The sequence below is a fragment of the Gavialis gangeticus genome, unplaced genomic scaffold, assembly GCF_001723915.1.
Source record: "Gavialis gangeticus isolate Ggan-Ray unplaced genomic scaffold, GavGan_comp1, whole genome shotgun sequence".
Lineage (NCBI taxonomy): Eukaryota > Metazoa > Chordata > Crocodylia > Gavialidae > Gavialis > Gavialis gangeticus.
This window is the reverse complement of record NW_017729006.1, coordinates 21,219,912-21,234,942: the sequence shown is the minus strand read 5'-3', so window position 1 is coordinate 21,234,942 and position 15,031 is coordinate 21,219,912. Positions and strand designations below refer to the sequence as shown.

The window sequence follows — 15,031 nt, the reverse complement described above, 5'->3', positions numbered from 1 at the left end:
GCTGGGCCAAAGAGAGTAGAGCCAGGCTGGGATGCAGGGTGGGAAGGGGAACATAAGGGTGGTGGCTGCCTGTCCCCGTACCTGGATAGGACTAGGCAGGGGCTGGGGGGGGTGGGGGGAAGGTCAGCAAGTGCAAGGTAATGCACCTGGGGAAGAATAACCTCAACTATACATACTCAATGCTGTAGATTGTTCTCTAAAAATGACAGCTCAGCACAGTGGTGACCAAATCTAATAATATGTTGGGTATTGTTTAGGAAGGTAATTGAAAACAAAACTAAGAAGATCATGCCATTTTACAAAAGCATGGTTCACCTGTGTCTTAAATATTGAGCGTAGATTTAATTCCCACATATGAAAAAAGATGTATTAGAATTAGAAGAGGAACAGATAAGAGCAGTCAAAATGATCAGGGCCCTGGAGTTGCCATACCAGGCTAGGACTCTTCAGTTTGGATATGAGTGTGGGCGGAGATATGATAGAGGTCTATTAAATCCTGAAGGGTGTGGACCAAGTGAACAGGGACCTGTTGCTTGCCAAGTCTGGGTGGTAGAGTTAGGAGGCACCCACTGAAATTAGTAGGTGACAAGTTTAAAACTAACAAGAGAGTACTTTTTTACACTTCATGTAGTTAACGTGTGGAATTCATTGGCACAGAAGGTGGTGGAGGCAGATAGCATAGCCAGGCTCAAAAAGGGACTGGATAAATTCATGGGTAATTGATCTATTAATGGCTGTTGAACAGAATGGTTGTAGATGTTTCCTTTGACTTCTGTCTCTAAACCAATAATGGTGGATGCCAGGGAGGGTAGTGAATAAGGAGACAGATCATTCTAGAGACATCTGGTTCAATGCTCTCCCTTTATATTCATTATTACTGTCCATCTATTACTGACACTGTCAGAGACAGAATACCAGATGAACAATTGGTCTGACCCAATACAGCACTTCTTTGGTTCCCATGTTGGTGAATCATTTTGAGATTCTCTGAGCGGTCAATGCTGTATGAGTGTGAATTAATATTCCCTTTCTCTTTTGGCAATGTGGAATCAAAATCTCCCCAATACAGTTTAGTTTATTTTAGGTCAGACCAAGCTTTTCTGCACTGCGCTGGGCATGGAAATAGTGAGATGGCAAGAAGGCTGCCTTGTATGCAACAGTGCGACCCCCTATAGCCTGAAAATAAAGCTTAGAGAGCTTTTTCTTTCCCTTCAGCACCCCTTTGTACTCTGTAGAGAGCATGGATTGGGCTTCAGCAGTTGTGTTATAGAGCATAATGATGAAACAGGACAGTTATAAAGCAAAGATAAGCAAATGTTCACCCACCACACGCAGAATTTTTTTAGTGGAATTTTCATTGTTCATCTTGAACTGTTTATGAAAAGTTTTCCTTGGAAAAAAACAATAAATTTCTATCAACAATAGCGGTATTCAGCAGTGGTCAAAGTAATTATCAGGCAAAGCCAGGTGATTTTTTTTTTCTTGATTACAATAGTTGTTTTTTCCTAAACTAGTTCTGCTAAAAATGTTACTCCATCAACGTTCTACTCTTTAATCCTGTCTTTCATAGTCTTCAAGATAAGAATCCAAACTGTGCTCCTCTTGCATACCCACATACATCTAAACCAGGGCTACAGATAGAATTATAATTCATAGTTAATTTCAGTTAGTATGATATACATTAAGATTAATATAAAATATAAATATTATAGCAGATGAGTCTGAGCAAGAGAATAGATGGTTCTGAGGGCTAGCTGTTTGCAAAACTGAATGAGTCAGAATAATTCAACACTTTTTAATGTATAAAAATATCAGCAATTCCTTACAGAGCAGGGGCATTTACTCAGAATTGTGCAGTTACCAGTAGGTATCCTGCTTTGTGGATAGTTGTGTGTAAGAAGTAGAGGTGGACCAATACATTGGTCTGATATTGGATCAGATACAAAGAAAACTGGCAGTATCAGATATTGGCCAAAGGGAGCCAGTAAGTCAGTTGATAAATGCCTGTGCTGCACACAGCTGCAGCACAGCACTTAGGCAGCAAGGAGCAGAGCCGGCCGTGTGGAGAGCTGCCTCCAACTGGTAAGTCTGGTGTGGAGGAAGAGGAGGGAAGGGGTGTGGGGTGGGACAGATCAATGCCTCCTGCGGCGAGGGAGGTGGGGGCGCAGACCTGCAACTCGTGGGGGGGGGCTCCTGCCCCAAAAGGGCACGGGGGGAGGGGGCATGTTCCCCTTGAATCTGCATGGGCGGGGTGGGCTGCAGCCAGGACTGTGCAAGGCTCCTCTTAGTGGGGGCTGGACTCGGAGCGGGGGCTGGCAGCACTGGGAGGATGCTGCATCCACCCCAGATTTCGCCGCTGCTCTGCTCCCAGCACCGCCACCACCAGCTGCCTGATGTAGCCCCAGCTCAATGCCCTGCCTCTTCCCACCTGCTGGGAAGAGCTGGGTCTGCAGCTGGTGGTGCTGGTAGAGCAGTGACAAAATTTAGGGTGGATGCAGCATCCTCCCAGTGCCTGCTCCAATCCCAGCCCCCACCTTATGCAGATCTGGGGGACATTAGCCCCCCCACCCTGTGCTCTTCCAGGGTGCGAGCAACATCAGGAGCCTCCCCACCCCCCAAGCTGGGGCTCTGGCCCCGCCTAACCTGCCTGGACAGTGCCTGCCCAGGCCCCTCCCTCATTGTGGGGGATGTTGATCTGCCCCCCCCCCCATACCCCTTCCCTCCTTCTTCCCCTTCCACCACACCAGACTTACCAACTGGAGGCAGCTGTACCAAAAATTGGATCCGTATCAGCTGATATGCCTCCTTAAATATCAGGTATCGGTATGTACCCCAAAAATCTCTATTGGTGCACCCCTAATAAGAAGCAGTGTAGAAGAAAGCATTTTTTGATGTTTATAAAAAATAAAGGCTGATGTTGATGTAGTCAAGATGTGGAAATGTGATAAATAGGGAGAGGTAGAGTTATGAAGGGCCATGAAGATAAAATTAAGCTTGAACTTCCAGGTAGAGCAGAAGTAGTGGACACTTGAGCAGTGCAACCTCTGAAGCTTTGTCACTTCCTGGTTTTGGGAGTTTCCTAGGTTCCAGAAACAAAATGAAGAGAAAGTTTGAGTGTTCTGGATGGTCTGAAGGGGAGCTGGATAAGGGCAGTTCTCACTCCTGTTCATTGTCTTCCCCAAAACCTACACTGCAGCTTCTTAGGTCTCCTGCAGCAGTACCCGGTTTGGACTGTAAATTAATCTGGGATACAGCTGAGGTAGCACTCGGTATAAGACAACTGGTGGCAACAAGTGAGATACTATGTACAGAATTATGAACCTTTCTTTTTCACTGATTTTTTTGCCAGCACAACCTTACCTTATCTGAACTTCTGTCACTTCTTTCTGTATGGTCTCAGGAATCTGTAAGTCTGCTAGTTCTCACTGATAACAAACTTTCCCCATTTTTATGAGATTGTACAAGGGAAAGTTGAGGGTTAGATCCTTGAGGAATGTGACAAACTGCAGCTGACTAGGGTTACAGACAAGGAGAATGTTCTCAGGTCTGATGGATGCAACACTCATGGGAACCAACTACTCAAAAGTCATCTTCTGTTGAAAAATCAGCACTGGAACTAAGCTGAGTAATTACATGGCATTGGATCACTGGTGTGTGAACAGGGCAGAGAAGAATGTTCAAGAACTGACACCTTCAAAACCTGTGCTTTGAAAAAATCCCCATGCTGTAAATTTGGAAGGAAGATAGATATAATTGATAAGCATCGCTGCTTCATGCCTTCACACTGAAGCAGCATTATTGAAAGTGTTGTGAAAGAGTATATCCACAGGACTAAAAATTGTACATGGAGTTGATCCATGTAAAAATCCAAAAGGCTTTTTAATCTCACCTCAAAACTCGATGATGCCTGTAAATCATTCCTCAGTCACTGGACACTTGGAATGCTATAACTGCTAGTGAGATTAACCAGTCTTCAGTTGCTTCATGTTACCCTGTCTTCCCCCCATCACTTGTTGTTATTATTGTTGTAATATCCAGGGAGCCTTTTCCCAGCTGCACAGCTGCCAGTGAGTAAGAACCAAATAGAAACCAAAATGGCCTTTATTCATTGTCATGTGGCTGCTCACTCCAGTTAACCAAGGGGATAAATGCAAGGGTATACAAATCCAAACCTCTCCTGAAAACATACATTATTATTTGACCCGTGAAATCACATGATAACAGAAGCAGACACACAGCTAGAAGGCATTCCTTTCTCTTGAACATTACTTTGTTTCCATTTTTGTCAATGTGAAAGTCACCCAAGAAGTTATACCCTGGTTGCCCAGATATTGAATGGAGGTTGTATATACCGTCATTGATTCTTAACCCTTTTCATGTTTTGACACATCCCAGTTATCTTACAATGCTCACTATATTCTTGTTACATTTTAGGATGGGTTTGATCATTTAGAGTAGTTGAGGAAGCATCTGCTGAAACTGGAAGGAGCAGTTGTAGGGGTGAGGTGTCGAAAGGAAAGGAAAGGAAAGAGGGTGGAAGTGCATGGTTAGTCTAGCAAGGTTGCCAAGGCAGGTGTAATAATCTCTTTTGCTTGCTCAAGAGGCTTGACTCCACCTTTCTCCAACATTGAGCAAGTGATACACCATACATAATTCATTCAGTAACTCATCTCCAACTGAGCTTTGATATACAGGTTATTTTTTTTTCTTTCTGCTTATGGGTTTCAGTAGTACTGCGGACACTCAGCAGCCTCTTCCCTGCCTGCTGGCATTGTGGCTTTTGGTGGATGTTAGAAGTGGACACCTTTTCTTCAGATTGTCTAATTGAGCTAATTGGTTAAACTAGCTCCTGTGAAGCTTTGGGAATTATGACTTGTTTCATATTTGGATTAATGCTGTATGTTTTTTGTTCTGTTTTGCTTTGGTTTTGTTATAGTGTGAATCCATACTGCTTCTGCTATCTCTTAACTGTAGTGCCAGATTTTGTACTCGTTTTTTTCCTGTGGAAATTTAATGTATTCCTGTAAACTGAAGAAGGTACTTTAAAGCACCTCCCCATTATTCAGCAAACAAATATCCATTTCTATGGAAACAGGAGCAGCAGCCAGCCTCAGAGCTGTTAGAGCACTTGTTTTGCTGGCTAGAATTTGAAAATATGATTTCTTTTACAGAATTTAACAGACTTGCAAAATCTGTTCTGCTTTAAATTTAGAGAAGGAAGGATTAAAACAAAAATAATTTAATCAGAAATCTCTCTTCTTGCTCAGTTGGCGTAATGGTTTGATGGGAATGTAATTAAATATGTTGATGCACAATCTGTGTAGTTTTCCTAGCGCATAGCATGTCTCTGCTTAATGCCTATTTTAGAATATTTAAATGTGTCACAGGATGAAGTGGTGTGCAAAGTTGGCTTTTTTTGTTTGTTTGTTTTTAGTGTCATTTCTGTGACAGCTGTATTACAAGTGGAAAAACTATACATAGGCAATATAAGGTTTTTAAAAGTAGCGATAAAAACTTTATAGTATCTCATATGAGATGGTACCTCTTTTGCCTTTTATTTTGCTTGTTTTCCTTTAAGTTTGTTTCAGTGCTGTTTTCTCTGTTTGAAGTATAGTTACTATGGAAACAACAGTGACATTGATATTGCCAGAGCTCCCAAATGTGAAACAGAATACATTTGTATAGAAATATTTGGAAAATTTGGAAGTTTGGTGGCTTTTGTGACCATATACATGATATGACTATTGCATAAGTTTTCTGCATGCCAGTCCAGGCTGGCAAGATTTTTTTTTCCAGGTGTGTTGAGTACCTTTATCTCCTATGACTTGAGTTTGCGTTGTAATGTTAGTGAAGTTGTGCAAAACACTGCCTTTACTTTCTTAGTTGAGATTCTGTAGTTGAGTGCATGTTGGAGTTGAGCATTTTTTCCTCATTTTATGTTTGTCAGCCACACAGTAGGGAACCATAGTTCTGGAGAAGGTAACTTTAAAAAAAATGAAAATATTTAATGCATCTGCTACAGTATTTTATTCTTTATTCCTTTAGTATGCCATGTAACATTGTAAGAATATATACAAGCATGAATCATGGTTCATTTTTATAATAGATTTGTAAAGATGATGTCATACAACACATGTACCAAGAGTTAGCAAGCTGTTGCTTATCTGGCTGAAAAGCAAGGGAAAGTTTTTGCTAGTTTCATGAAGGTTTGATGTCTCAGTTGCATCACTGAGTGTGTATCTCATAAAGCTGTCTTAAGAACACTTATTGTAGAAAAGGCATCTTCATATTAAATAAGTATGGTACTTGTTTCATTTTTCAAAGTACAGATTTTATCTAAAAGTCTGCTGTTTCTTTTTATGTTGGAGTAGCATGAAGTGGTATTTGCTGAAAAACAAATGGCTAAATTCCTTTTGTGTAAAGGTAGATTTTGTGTGCATTTTTTTTATCTTTCCTGTGTATTAGGAAACTCTTGTGTGCTTCTCGATGGAACTGGCAAAAAAAATTGTTGTGCTTCCCTTGTACAAAAGATACATTGCAGCCTTTTTGCAGCTGCATGGTTGGTTGAGGTTGTGTCACCGTCTCCACCAGCGGCAGTCCTCGTTAAATATGACCCAGCATTGTATACACAGAGAAGCCTTTGATAGTCTGCCTTTGACGTGATTTGTTTACAGCAACCAGAAATGTTTCTACCCAATAAGAGGTTAATTGAGAAGATTTGGAATATTACTATTTGTGCTGTTCTTGTAGTTTTGTTTATAAATATTATGGGATAATTATAAAGGGATGAGAGTCCCTTTTAAAAGATGCAAATCAGATAATCCATCAGATCATGTGATTGTCACTGATTGCATAGAAATCTTTAGGGAATAGAGGCAAAAAGTGATTACTGAACACATGCCTTGTGTTTTGATGATTACATTAAAAGTCTCCAATAGTACAATGTTCATTGGCTGCAGGAGGCTTATTTAAACAAAACCCAAAAATGACTGCTAGAAAAGAGATAAAAAAAAGACCTCAGTTTAATCAGATGTGCACTGTAACTAGTTAAGCTGGAATGGTACTGGGTACGTTAGTTTGAAGGGATTTTTCTGCAAGAGGTAGGACTTGTATTTTGAAATGGTGGAGCAGCTGTTGGCTATTGCAGCAGAGAACTGCAGATCTGACTGGGTCACAGTGCTCCGTCTCCATGCTGCACTGGGTTGAGTGTGGCGCAGGCATATACATGTAACAACTCAGTTGCTGTTATTTGATATCTTGGCTCATTCAGTAAGCTCTTAGCAGCATCTGAATTGTATGATGGCTGTTGGAGATGGTGAGTAAGATTTTTTTTTTTTTTATGGCTTGGTATGTCCTGTTTCATGTATACTCATATGAATTGAAACAGCCTTTTAGTTTTCAAGATCTTTTGGACCAGTATAGCTGGGCTTTTTGTGAAAAGGCTATTTATGTAGTTTTGCCTTTTTCAATTTACTTGAGCTTCTGTGAAGCGAATAAAACGGAGAATAGCTATTTACCTTGTAAATAAAGTATCAAAATCTGTCGTCATTTTGTGTGGGGAGCGAAATCGGGTTGAGGAGGGCATGTCATGTGTATGCAAATGACAGGGCAGTGTCTGAATGCTTTATCATGTGAAGACAGCTCATGGAGGTATGACAGATTAAAAAAAAATTTTTTTTTAAAGCAAGGTTTGACCATGTCAAAGTGCATTACAGTCTTTAGCATGGCAGGTTGACATCTTATCCTGATGTGGTTAGCATCAGCCAGAGTCCCATCATGCAAGGTTGATACAAGCAACTGAAGGGTTTCTTTTAGGCACTGAGGGTATCAGTTTATTATTTTAAAATAATGTCTATGGACTTCTTGCATATTGTATAACTGTAATAATTATTAGTTTGGTGTTTCCCATGTGCATTTTTGTATTTTTCATATCTGGTTTATGAAAAATGCTACTCAAGTGCTGATTGTCTTTAAAAATGAGTAACTGACACTGAATTTAGAGTAATGCTTATGTTCTAAGCCACTTAGCCTAAATACTATATTTTTGTAAAGAAATATGTGATTAGTTATAAGGCTAAAATAAGAAAATTTGTAAGTATGGAGGAGTTTTACTTTATTTATAAGTACAACGGCAGTTTTGCACAAGGAGTATTATATTGTGGACAAATTGGTTTTGCTTTTATTATACACAGTGCATGTGAGAAGATAACAAAATAGTAGTAGCTTGGCTTTGCCTGGCACTTCTGCATTTTTTTTCTTCAGGCTCTAGCCTGACCACAGTAAATTGGTAACTTTCTAGCTGTATAGTTGTTTTCAGATAAGTTTGCGAACTGCACATTTTTATATTTATGTGTGCGTTTATGTATATTGAAAAAAAATACTTTCCAACACATGATACCTGGGTTTATACATGAATCTTGCTGAAACACCTACCTCCTTGAGAGTTTCTTTTCTTAGGGAAGCCTGAAGCTTATGTAGAGGTTGGACTTGAGTTTTCTATTATGCTGGTCCTTGCAACTATTGGGAGTATAATGCTATGCCCACTATAACATTCACTTTTATTCTTTTTTAAAAGATTGCATATTGTTTACTAGCCCCAAACATAAAGTATTGTTGGTATTTTGAGTCCATTTAGTATTGTTGTTTGTATTGTTTTTTTAGTAGAGGGATTACTTGCCGTTGTTTCCCTGTTGGTCCAAATAGTTTTTTGATCTTTCAAACATTTGTTGTTTTTAGTTTTTCCTTATGAATGGTAAGCTGCATTATTTTCTTTGGAAAAAGATCATAACTTTATGTTTAGAGGGAAACATATTTCAGACAGTTTAACTGAGGTTTTATGGGGAATAGCTTTATCTGTATTGTTTTTCCATAAGGTGCCACTTACATGAATATTATAAATATGGGTTCTGGTAACTTGCAGATAAAGGCTATAAACCATAGCATGTTAACAAATAAACAAAGCTCCAAGCTTTCTGCTGCTCTCTGGCTGCAGGTTTATAGCACTGGGGGTGGTTGTAGAGCTCTTCTGTATGATTTGATTCATCATTAACAGAAGCACTAAGAACAAAGTACTGTTCAAGCAGTCAGCTGATGTTCTGTGTAGGAGCTTTGAGCAATAATGCCAGATACAATTAACAGTATGTAGGATGATTATTTAGCTGTTTGTCTTACATAAGACAACTGCTTACTACATTTATAAAGAATCTGGTCTTTCCATACCATGGTGGGGAATGATTAGAATAAAGAAAACATTAGTAAATACAGCAAAATTCTTTGTTGTTTTTAAATAATTTAAATGGAAATTTTGCCAGGTTGGTTTTTTCTTTTTTTATAGAGGCTGGGGCTAACCCAATTAACTTTTGCAGTATATTAACAGGACTAACTGTAGTCTTGTTTTTAAACTCTCAAATACTACAAATATTATAGTTAAGTGTAGCTTTTCTTTTCCAGCAGAAAGGAATAAATACATCCATTGTCAGTCTGTGGATTGGAGAAGCCTTTTTTTAGTTCTCAGTTCTTGGTATTATCCTGAAAAAATATAACACACACGACTGAGAAAAGTGCTATTAAATTCACTATACTTAGTACACTTGAGTCAGTCAACTTTGATTAAAAATAAACCCTTTGATATTTGGTATATGCATTGAGCCATAGGGATGTTAACGATTACATAATTTATATCATTTTTCCTACACAGATTTTTCAGGTATTTTAGTTTCAGGTCTTGAGAAAACACTGGTTTATTATATTTTCTTTTCATATTTTTCTCTCTGAGTTTTTTTTTCTGAAGAAGGGTGCAGAAATGTAAATTGAGAGAGTTGAATCAATTTTGAGCCTTAATTTTATTTCTATTTCCAGTATTAATTTAGATAATGATTACAGGGGAAGAGTAGTCAGGCTGTTTCCTTCCAAGTTAACTACCGTAACACCTTCAGTCTTCTGTTTGAAGAGTGCGACATGAAAAAATACTACGGCTTTTCAGTTTCACTGCATTTAATACATGCCAGCATGACAATATTCAGTCTCTTACTTATCAGGGCATGCTTTTGTGAATGTAGGTCTGTGATCTGCAAATCAGAATCTGAGGCTGCTGAGGAAAGTTAGTCCAGAACCTTTCTTGGAACAGGATTTCTTTTGAGCTGCTCTTTGAAGAGGATAATGCATTTCTGTTTTCATCTGTTGGTAACAAGATTAGGGATTTTAGGCATAGCCTAACAATTGCAGTGTACTACATCATCGATTCAGGCCACTCCTCTTCGGCTAGGAATACAGAGATTTTTGTCAAGATTTGTTTTTCATGTTGTTGGGTGCTAATTAGTACTGGTCTTTTCTGTTGCTCTAGAGGCAGAGTTGCTCTGCTAAGATTTTTACTAAGAAAAACAGAATAAGGATAAAATGTTATGGTTAAAACTAGAATTGTGAAGCAGATGAAGATTGAAGACCTATTTTGGTTTTCTTCAGATAGCATGTCAAATATATTGTATAATTAGATCTAGAGTAGTGAGACTGTCTAAACTCAAAATCATATTTCTCAGAGGGCACACTTGTTAAATCCTAATGTATCTGAATAATTAGCCTATTCCTGTTGTTTCATACCCATGGAAGGGAAAGCTTATCTACTTACCACTGGGATTTCTTAATACAATTGCATCTTATTTGCAAGGTATTTCATATTAGCTTTGAGCGATTGTCATATTCTAGGTTGATCTCAGAGCCTAAAGTAACTGGCCACCTAATTCCTCTTATTAATAATGCATAACTCTTACTAGTTATGCATAACACTTTCTGCTTTTTAACATATTCCTTTACTATTAAGAAATAAAATCCTAAAGTATGCGAACGCTTATACCCTGTCTTACTGTTCCCTGACATTTGTCTCTTGAAACAGAAGATGGTCTCTTACTAAGTCTTTAATCTGATTTAATACTTTGTAAAAAAATTCGGATGTTCTACAACGTAATGATACTTCTAGGTGGGAAAATACAACACTGAAGATGTATGTAGTTTTAGGTATGTTTGAGAAATGATATATTTTAAATTTAAAAGATGTGGCGGGGGGGATGTGCATAACTTGCAGGTGGGGGGAGCAGAGACAAACAGCAGGACCACAAGTGTAACTGGAAGTTGACCAGCCCCAGTGCAGGTCCTTGTTCAGCCCTGGTGCAAGCAACGGCAAGGGCATGAGCACTGGCAAATTCCTTTGGCTCTGCATACCAGATCCAGTGGCTCCATAGGCCATGTGCCACTGACCCCTGCCCTATATAGCAATGTAGTTGGAAGAAAATGCAGAGTACTGTCTGTTACCACTGTCCCACCCATTCAGACTTAAGCAGTTTTATAAGAGGTTTATGTCAGTGAGAAAAAACAGCTACTTATATTCAGAATGAGTTGTTATAAAATATAGTTTGATGTGAAAATAGCAATAAATTATTTTTCTTGTCTGTGTTTTGTGTGTGTTCCATTAAAATTCATTGATAGAATTAAATGTTCATAAGAGAATCCTGCTATATTTATGGAGACAGTACTTGTTACAAAAATCATATATGAATATAGAAGCTACTAAAAGAATCTATCTTTTACAGCTTTCTTTGAAATATTCCCCCTCTTCTTAATATTTAACCATCTCATTCTGATGGCAAATATGTAATTTGTCTAAAAAGAGAAAAAAAATACTAGCATGTATGTTGTGGAAGTAGCTCGTGGACAGAAGAGCATGTGCTGCTAGAATATGAAATCAGTGTTTTTAAAATGCAGCGGAAGACAGCAGAACCAAAAGCTTTTAAAAATGAAAAATTCTTCCAAATCTTTGTTCCTCCTGCCAAGTTTCTAGTAAATACATTGCTGTTAAAGTTCATTTAAAAAAAAAAAAAAAGGTGCTAGATTAAGGAATTGGAAGTGAAACACTTCCATATCTAAAGGACAGCAGCAGAAACAGTTCTCAACAGTCTTAACGCAGACCTTACCAAGAGACAACCACCTGTAGTCTGGTTCTGATGGTAGATACATTCACTTATAATAAAACAATGCAAGTCAGGAGTGGGCAATTATTTCAGGTGGAGGGCCACTTGCCAAGTTTTGACAAGCTGTTGAGGGCCACGTGGGTAGTCCTGCCCCCGGCAGGTGCCCTGCCCACTGATGGCCGTCTTGGGACCAGAAGTCCTGCCCCCAAACCCCCAACCTTTGCCACCAGAAGTCTCTCCCCTTGCCCCCAGGAGTACTCCTTTCAGCAAGGGGTTTTGCCATCTCGGAACCAGAAAAATACCAAATCATATTCTAAAAATCAAACATCTACAGCATTCATTAATTTGATTTCAAAAAATATTTTTGTCCTGATTTACATGTGTTTGTGTAGTGTACATAGAGGCGATTGCACAGTAGCTTAAAATGAAGTCTTACTCTTCTATATTGTGGGGGAGTGGAGGACATGGGGATGGGTATAGGTTTGTGGAGGGGGTGTGGATTTGTGTGGGGGTTTTGTGGGGGAATAAATGTGGGGGTGTGGTTGTAGGGTGAGGGAGCATGTGGAGGGGGTGTGGATATGGGTGTGTATGGGGTTTGTGGGGTGGTGTGGGGGGATATTGCTGGGATGTGTGACAGGGTGTGGGTGTCTCTGACTCCTCCAAAATGATCGTGAGTTGTCAATGTGACGGAGTGATCAATAGGCTAGCTGCACTTATCATGCATTAGTAGATGCATGACAAACAGGTCCAAGGAGGTGATGCTTCCCCTCCTATGCGGTACTGGTCAAGCCACAGTTGGAGTACTGCATCGAGTTTTGGGTGCCACACTTCAAGAAGGGATGTGGAGAATCTTGGGAGGGTTCAGAGGAGGGCCACTTGTACGGTCAGAGGCCTGCAGGCAAGGGCCTATAAGGAGGACCTGCAAGGGCCTACTGAGGGACCTAGATCTCTTCAGCCTTTTCAAGAGAGGGCTGAGAGGTGATCTTGTGGCTGCCTACAAATTCATCAGGGGAGGATGGCAGGGAATAGGAGATGCTCTGTTTACTAGGGCACCCACTGGAGTAACTAGGAACAATGGCCACAAATTGATGGAAAGCAGATTTAAGTTGCACACTAGAAGGAACTTCTTCATAGTAAGGGTTTCCAGAATCTGGAATGGGCTTCCAAGGGAAGTGGTGCTCTCCCCTGCCTTGGGGGTTTTCAAGAGGAGACTGGACAAGCACCTAGCTGGAGTCATCTGACTCCAGCACTCTTTCCTGCCCGGGGCAGGGGGTCGGACTCAATGACCTACTGAGGTCCCTTCCAACCCTAACATCTATGAAACACAGACTTCACACCTTAACCAGCCACAAGTAAAGCAGGGGAACCATGGCAGTCAATGTCCAGCTCCTATAAAATGTTGTCACTATATTAGTGCTTTCCAAACTCTTCCTCAGCATAACCCCATTTATGGCTCCATTACCTCAGCATGACTCCGTTTCTTCAGCATGGCCCCTCACTCCCAGCCCATAGCCCCCCACCCCCACACCTCCATCTGATGATGTTGCAACTGTGTTTGTGGTCACGACCCACAGTTTGGGAACTACTTCACAGGAGATGCCAGGTAAATGGCCATGCCCCCACTACAGAGGAGGACAACCCCCGCCCTCCCCCCACTGTCTGTAGCAAACTGGCTGTGGGCTAAAATTCCTTACTGGCCCCAAAATGTGGTGATCAGTTTGAACTTGAGCGGAGGGCAAGATCCTCCAGCCAGGAACCTCTGGCTGAAGCACTGGCACACCCCAGTCGAGGTCCCCAGCCTTGGCTGTAGCCAACACTGAGTGCCTCTGAGGAAGGCTTAAAAACACCCTCACACATTTAGCAGAAAGTGGGAGGGAGGGGAACCAGCAAAGCCCAGAAGCATGGAAAATACCCATAGTAGAACACAGGCATAGCTATTACCTAGGTTATCCCTAACCAGTGGCTGTCCAACCTCTTCTTGGACTTTCCATCCATTGAAGGTATTTACAACTTCCCTCGGCAGCCTCACCTAACAGTGAAGAAGTTTGTCCAGATACCCAATCTAAGCTTGCTTTGGTGCAATTTCAAGCCATTGGACTGAATCTTTTTCTCTGCAGCAAGAGAGAAAAGGTACTTTCCCTCTTTATGGCAGCAGTATCTGAAGACTGCTGTCATGTCCCCTCAATTGCCTTTTTCCGTCTCTCCTCGCTTTCCAGCAATTCACTTTCCAACACAGTCATTATCTTCGTTGTCTGCCGCTGGATCCTCTCTGTCTTTAAAAAGAATGCGAAAAAGTGTTGAGCCCAAAACTGCACGCAGTACTCCAGCTGAGGCCTAACCAGTGCCAAGTAGGGAGGCTCCAGTGTCTTGCACCTAATGCTTCTTTTGATGTATCCCAAAACTGCATTTGCTTTTTGTGTAGCTACATCAGACTGCAAGTACGTTGAGTCTGATCTACCAAGACTCCCAGATCACTTTCCATAGTGCTGCCATCCAGCCAAATGTCACCCATTTTATTTGTGTTTTTGATTATTCCTCCTGGGGTGTAGCGCTTTGCATTTGTCCACATTGAACTTCATCTTAGCTCTGGCATTCCAATTTGTCAAGATCTTTCTGAATTCACTTGCATCCTCTGTGTTTGCAGTTCTTCCAGTTTGTCATCTGCACACTTGCTGCATGAAGCTTTCTGTGCCAGCATCCAAATAATTTAATAAAGACCTTGAACAGCCCTGGGTCCAGGACACCCCCCCCCGTGGGACCGCACTCAAAACCTTCTGCCATTCTGACAGAGACCTGTTAATAGTTACCCTTTGCTTGTAGCTGTTGACCCAATTGTATATCTACCTTTATACTAATTTTGCCCAGCCCACATTTCTCCAGTTTGTTTATGAGAAGGTCATGCAGGACCTTGTCAGAAGCCTTTCTGTCAGAGCTGTCCCTAGGGATGTGTGGGGCATATCAGCCTGTGCAGGGCCCAGAGAGGGGTGGGGGTGTGAGCAGCCGGAGCCAGTGGAGCAGGGGTGGATTTGGGCAAGGAGCTGCCTAGGAAGGTGTCAGGTGGTAGATTTGGA

At 40.8% G+C, this 15,031-nt stretch overlaps 1 protein-coding gene across 19 annotated transcripts in view; it reads left to right on the top strand.

Moving 5' to 3' along the window:
- The window catches only part of CLASP2 (cytoplasmic linker associated protein 2), a 276,414-nt gene that overhangs the window by 63,964 nt on the left and 197,419 nt on the right, over positions 1–15,031 (top strand). Inside the window, exon 1 of one of the 19 annotated variants that reach the window (XM_019508954.1) lies at positions 7,178–7,315. The exons of the other annotated variants lie outside the window; for them this stretch is intronic. Coding sequence (XP_019364499.1) covers positions 7,297–7,315 — 19 coding nt within the window. The 5' untranslated portion in view covers positions 7,178–7,296. Of the gene's footprint in view, positions 1–7,177; positions 7,316–15,031 lie in introns of those variants that run through there. 19 annotated transcript variants of the gene reach the window in all.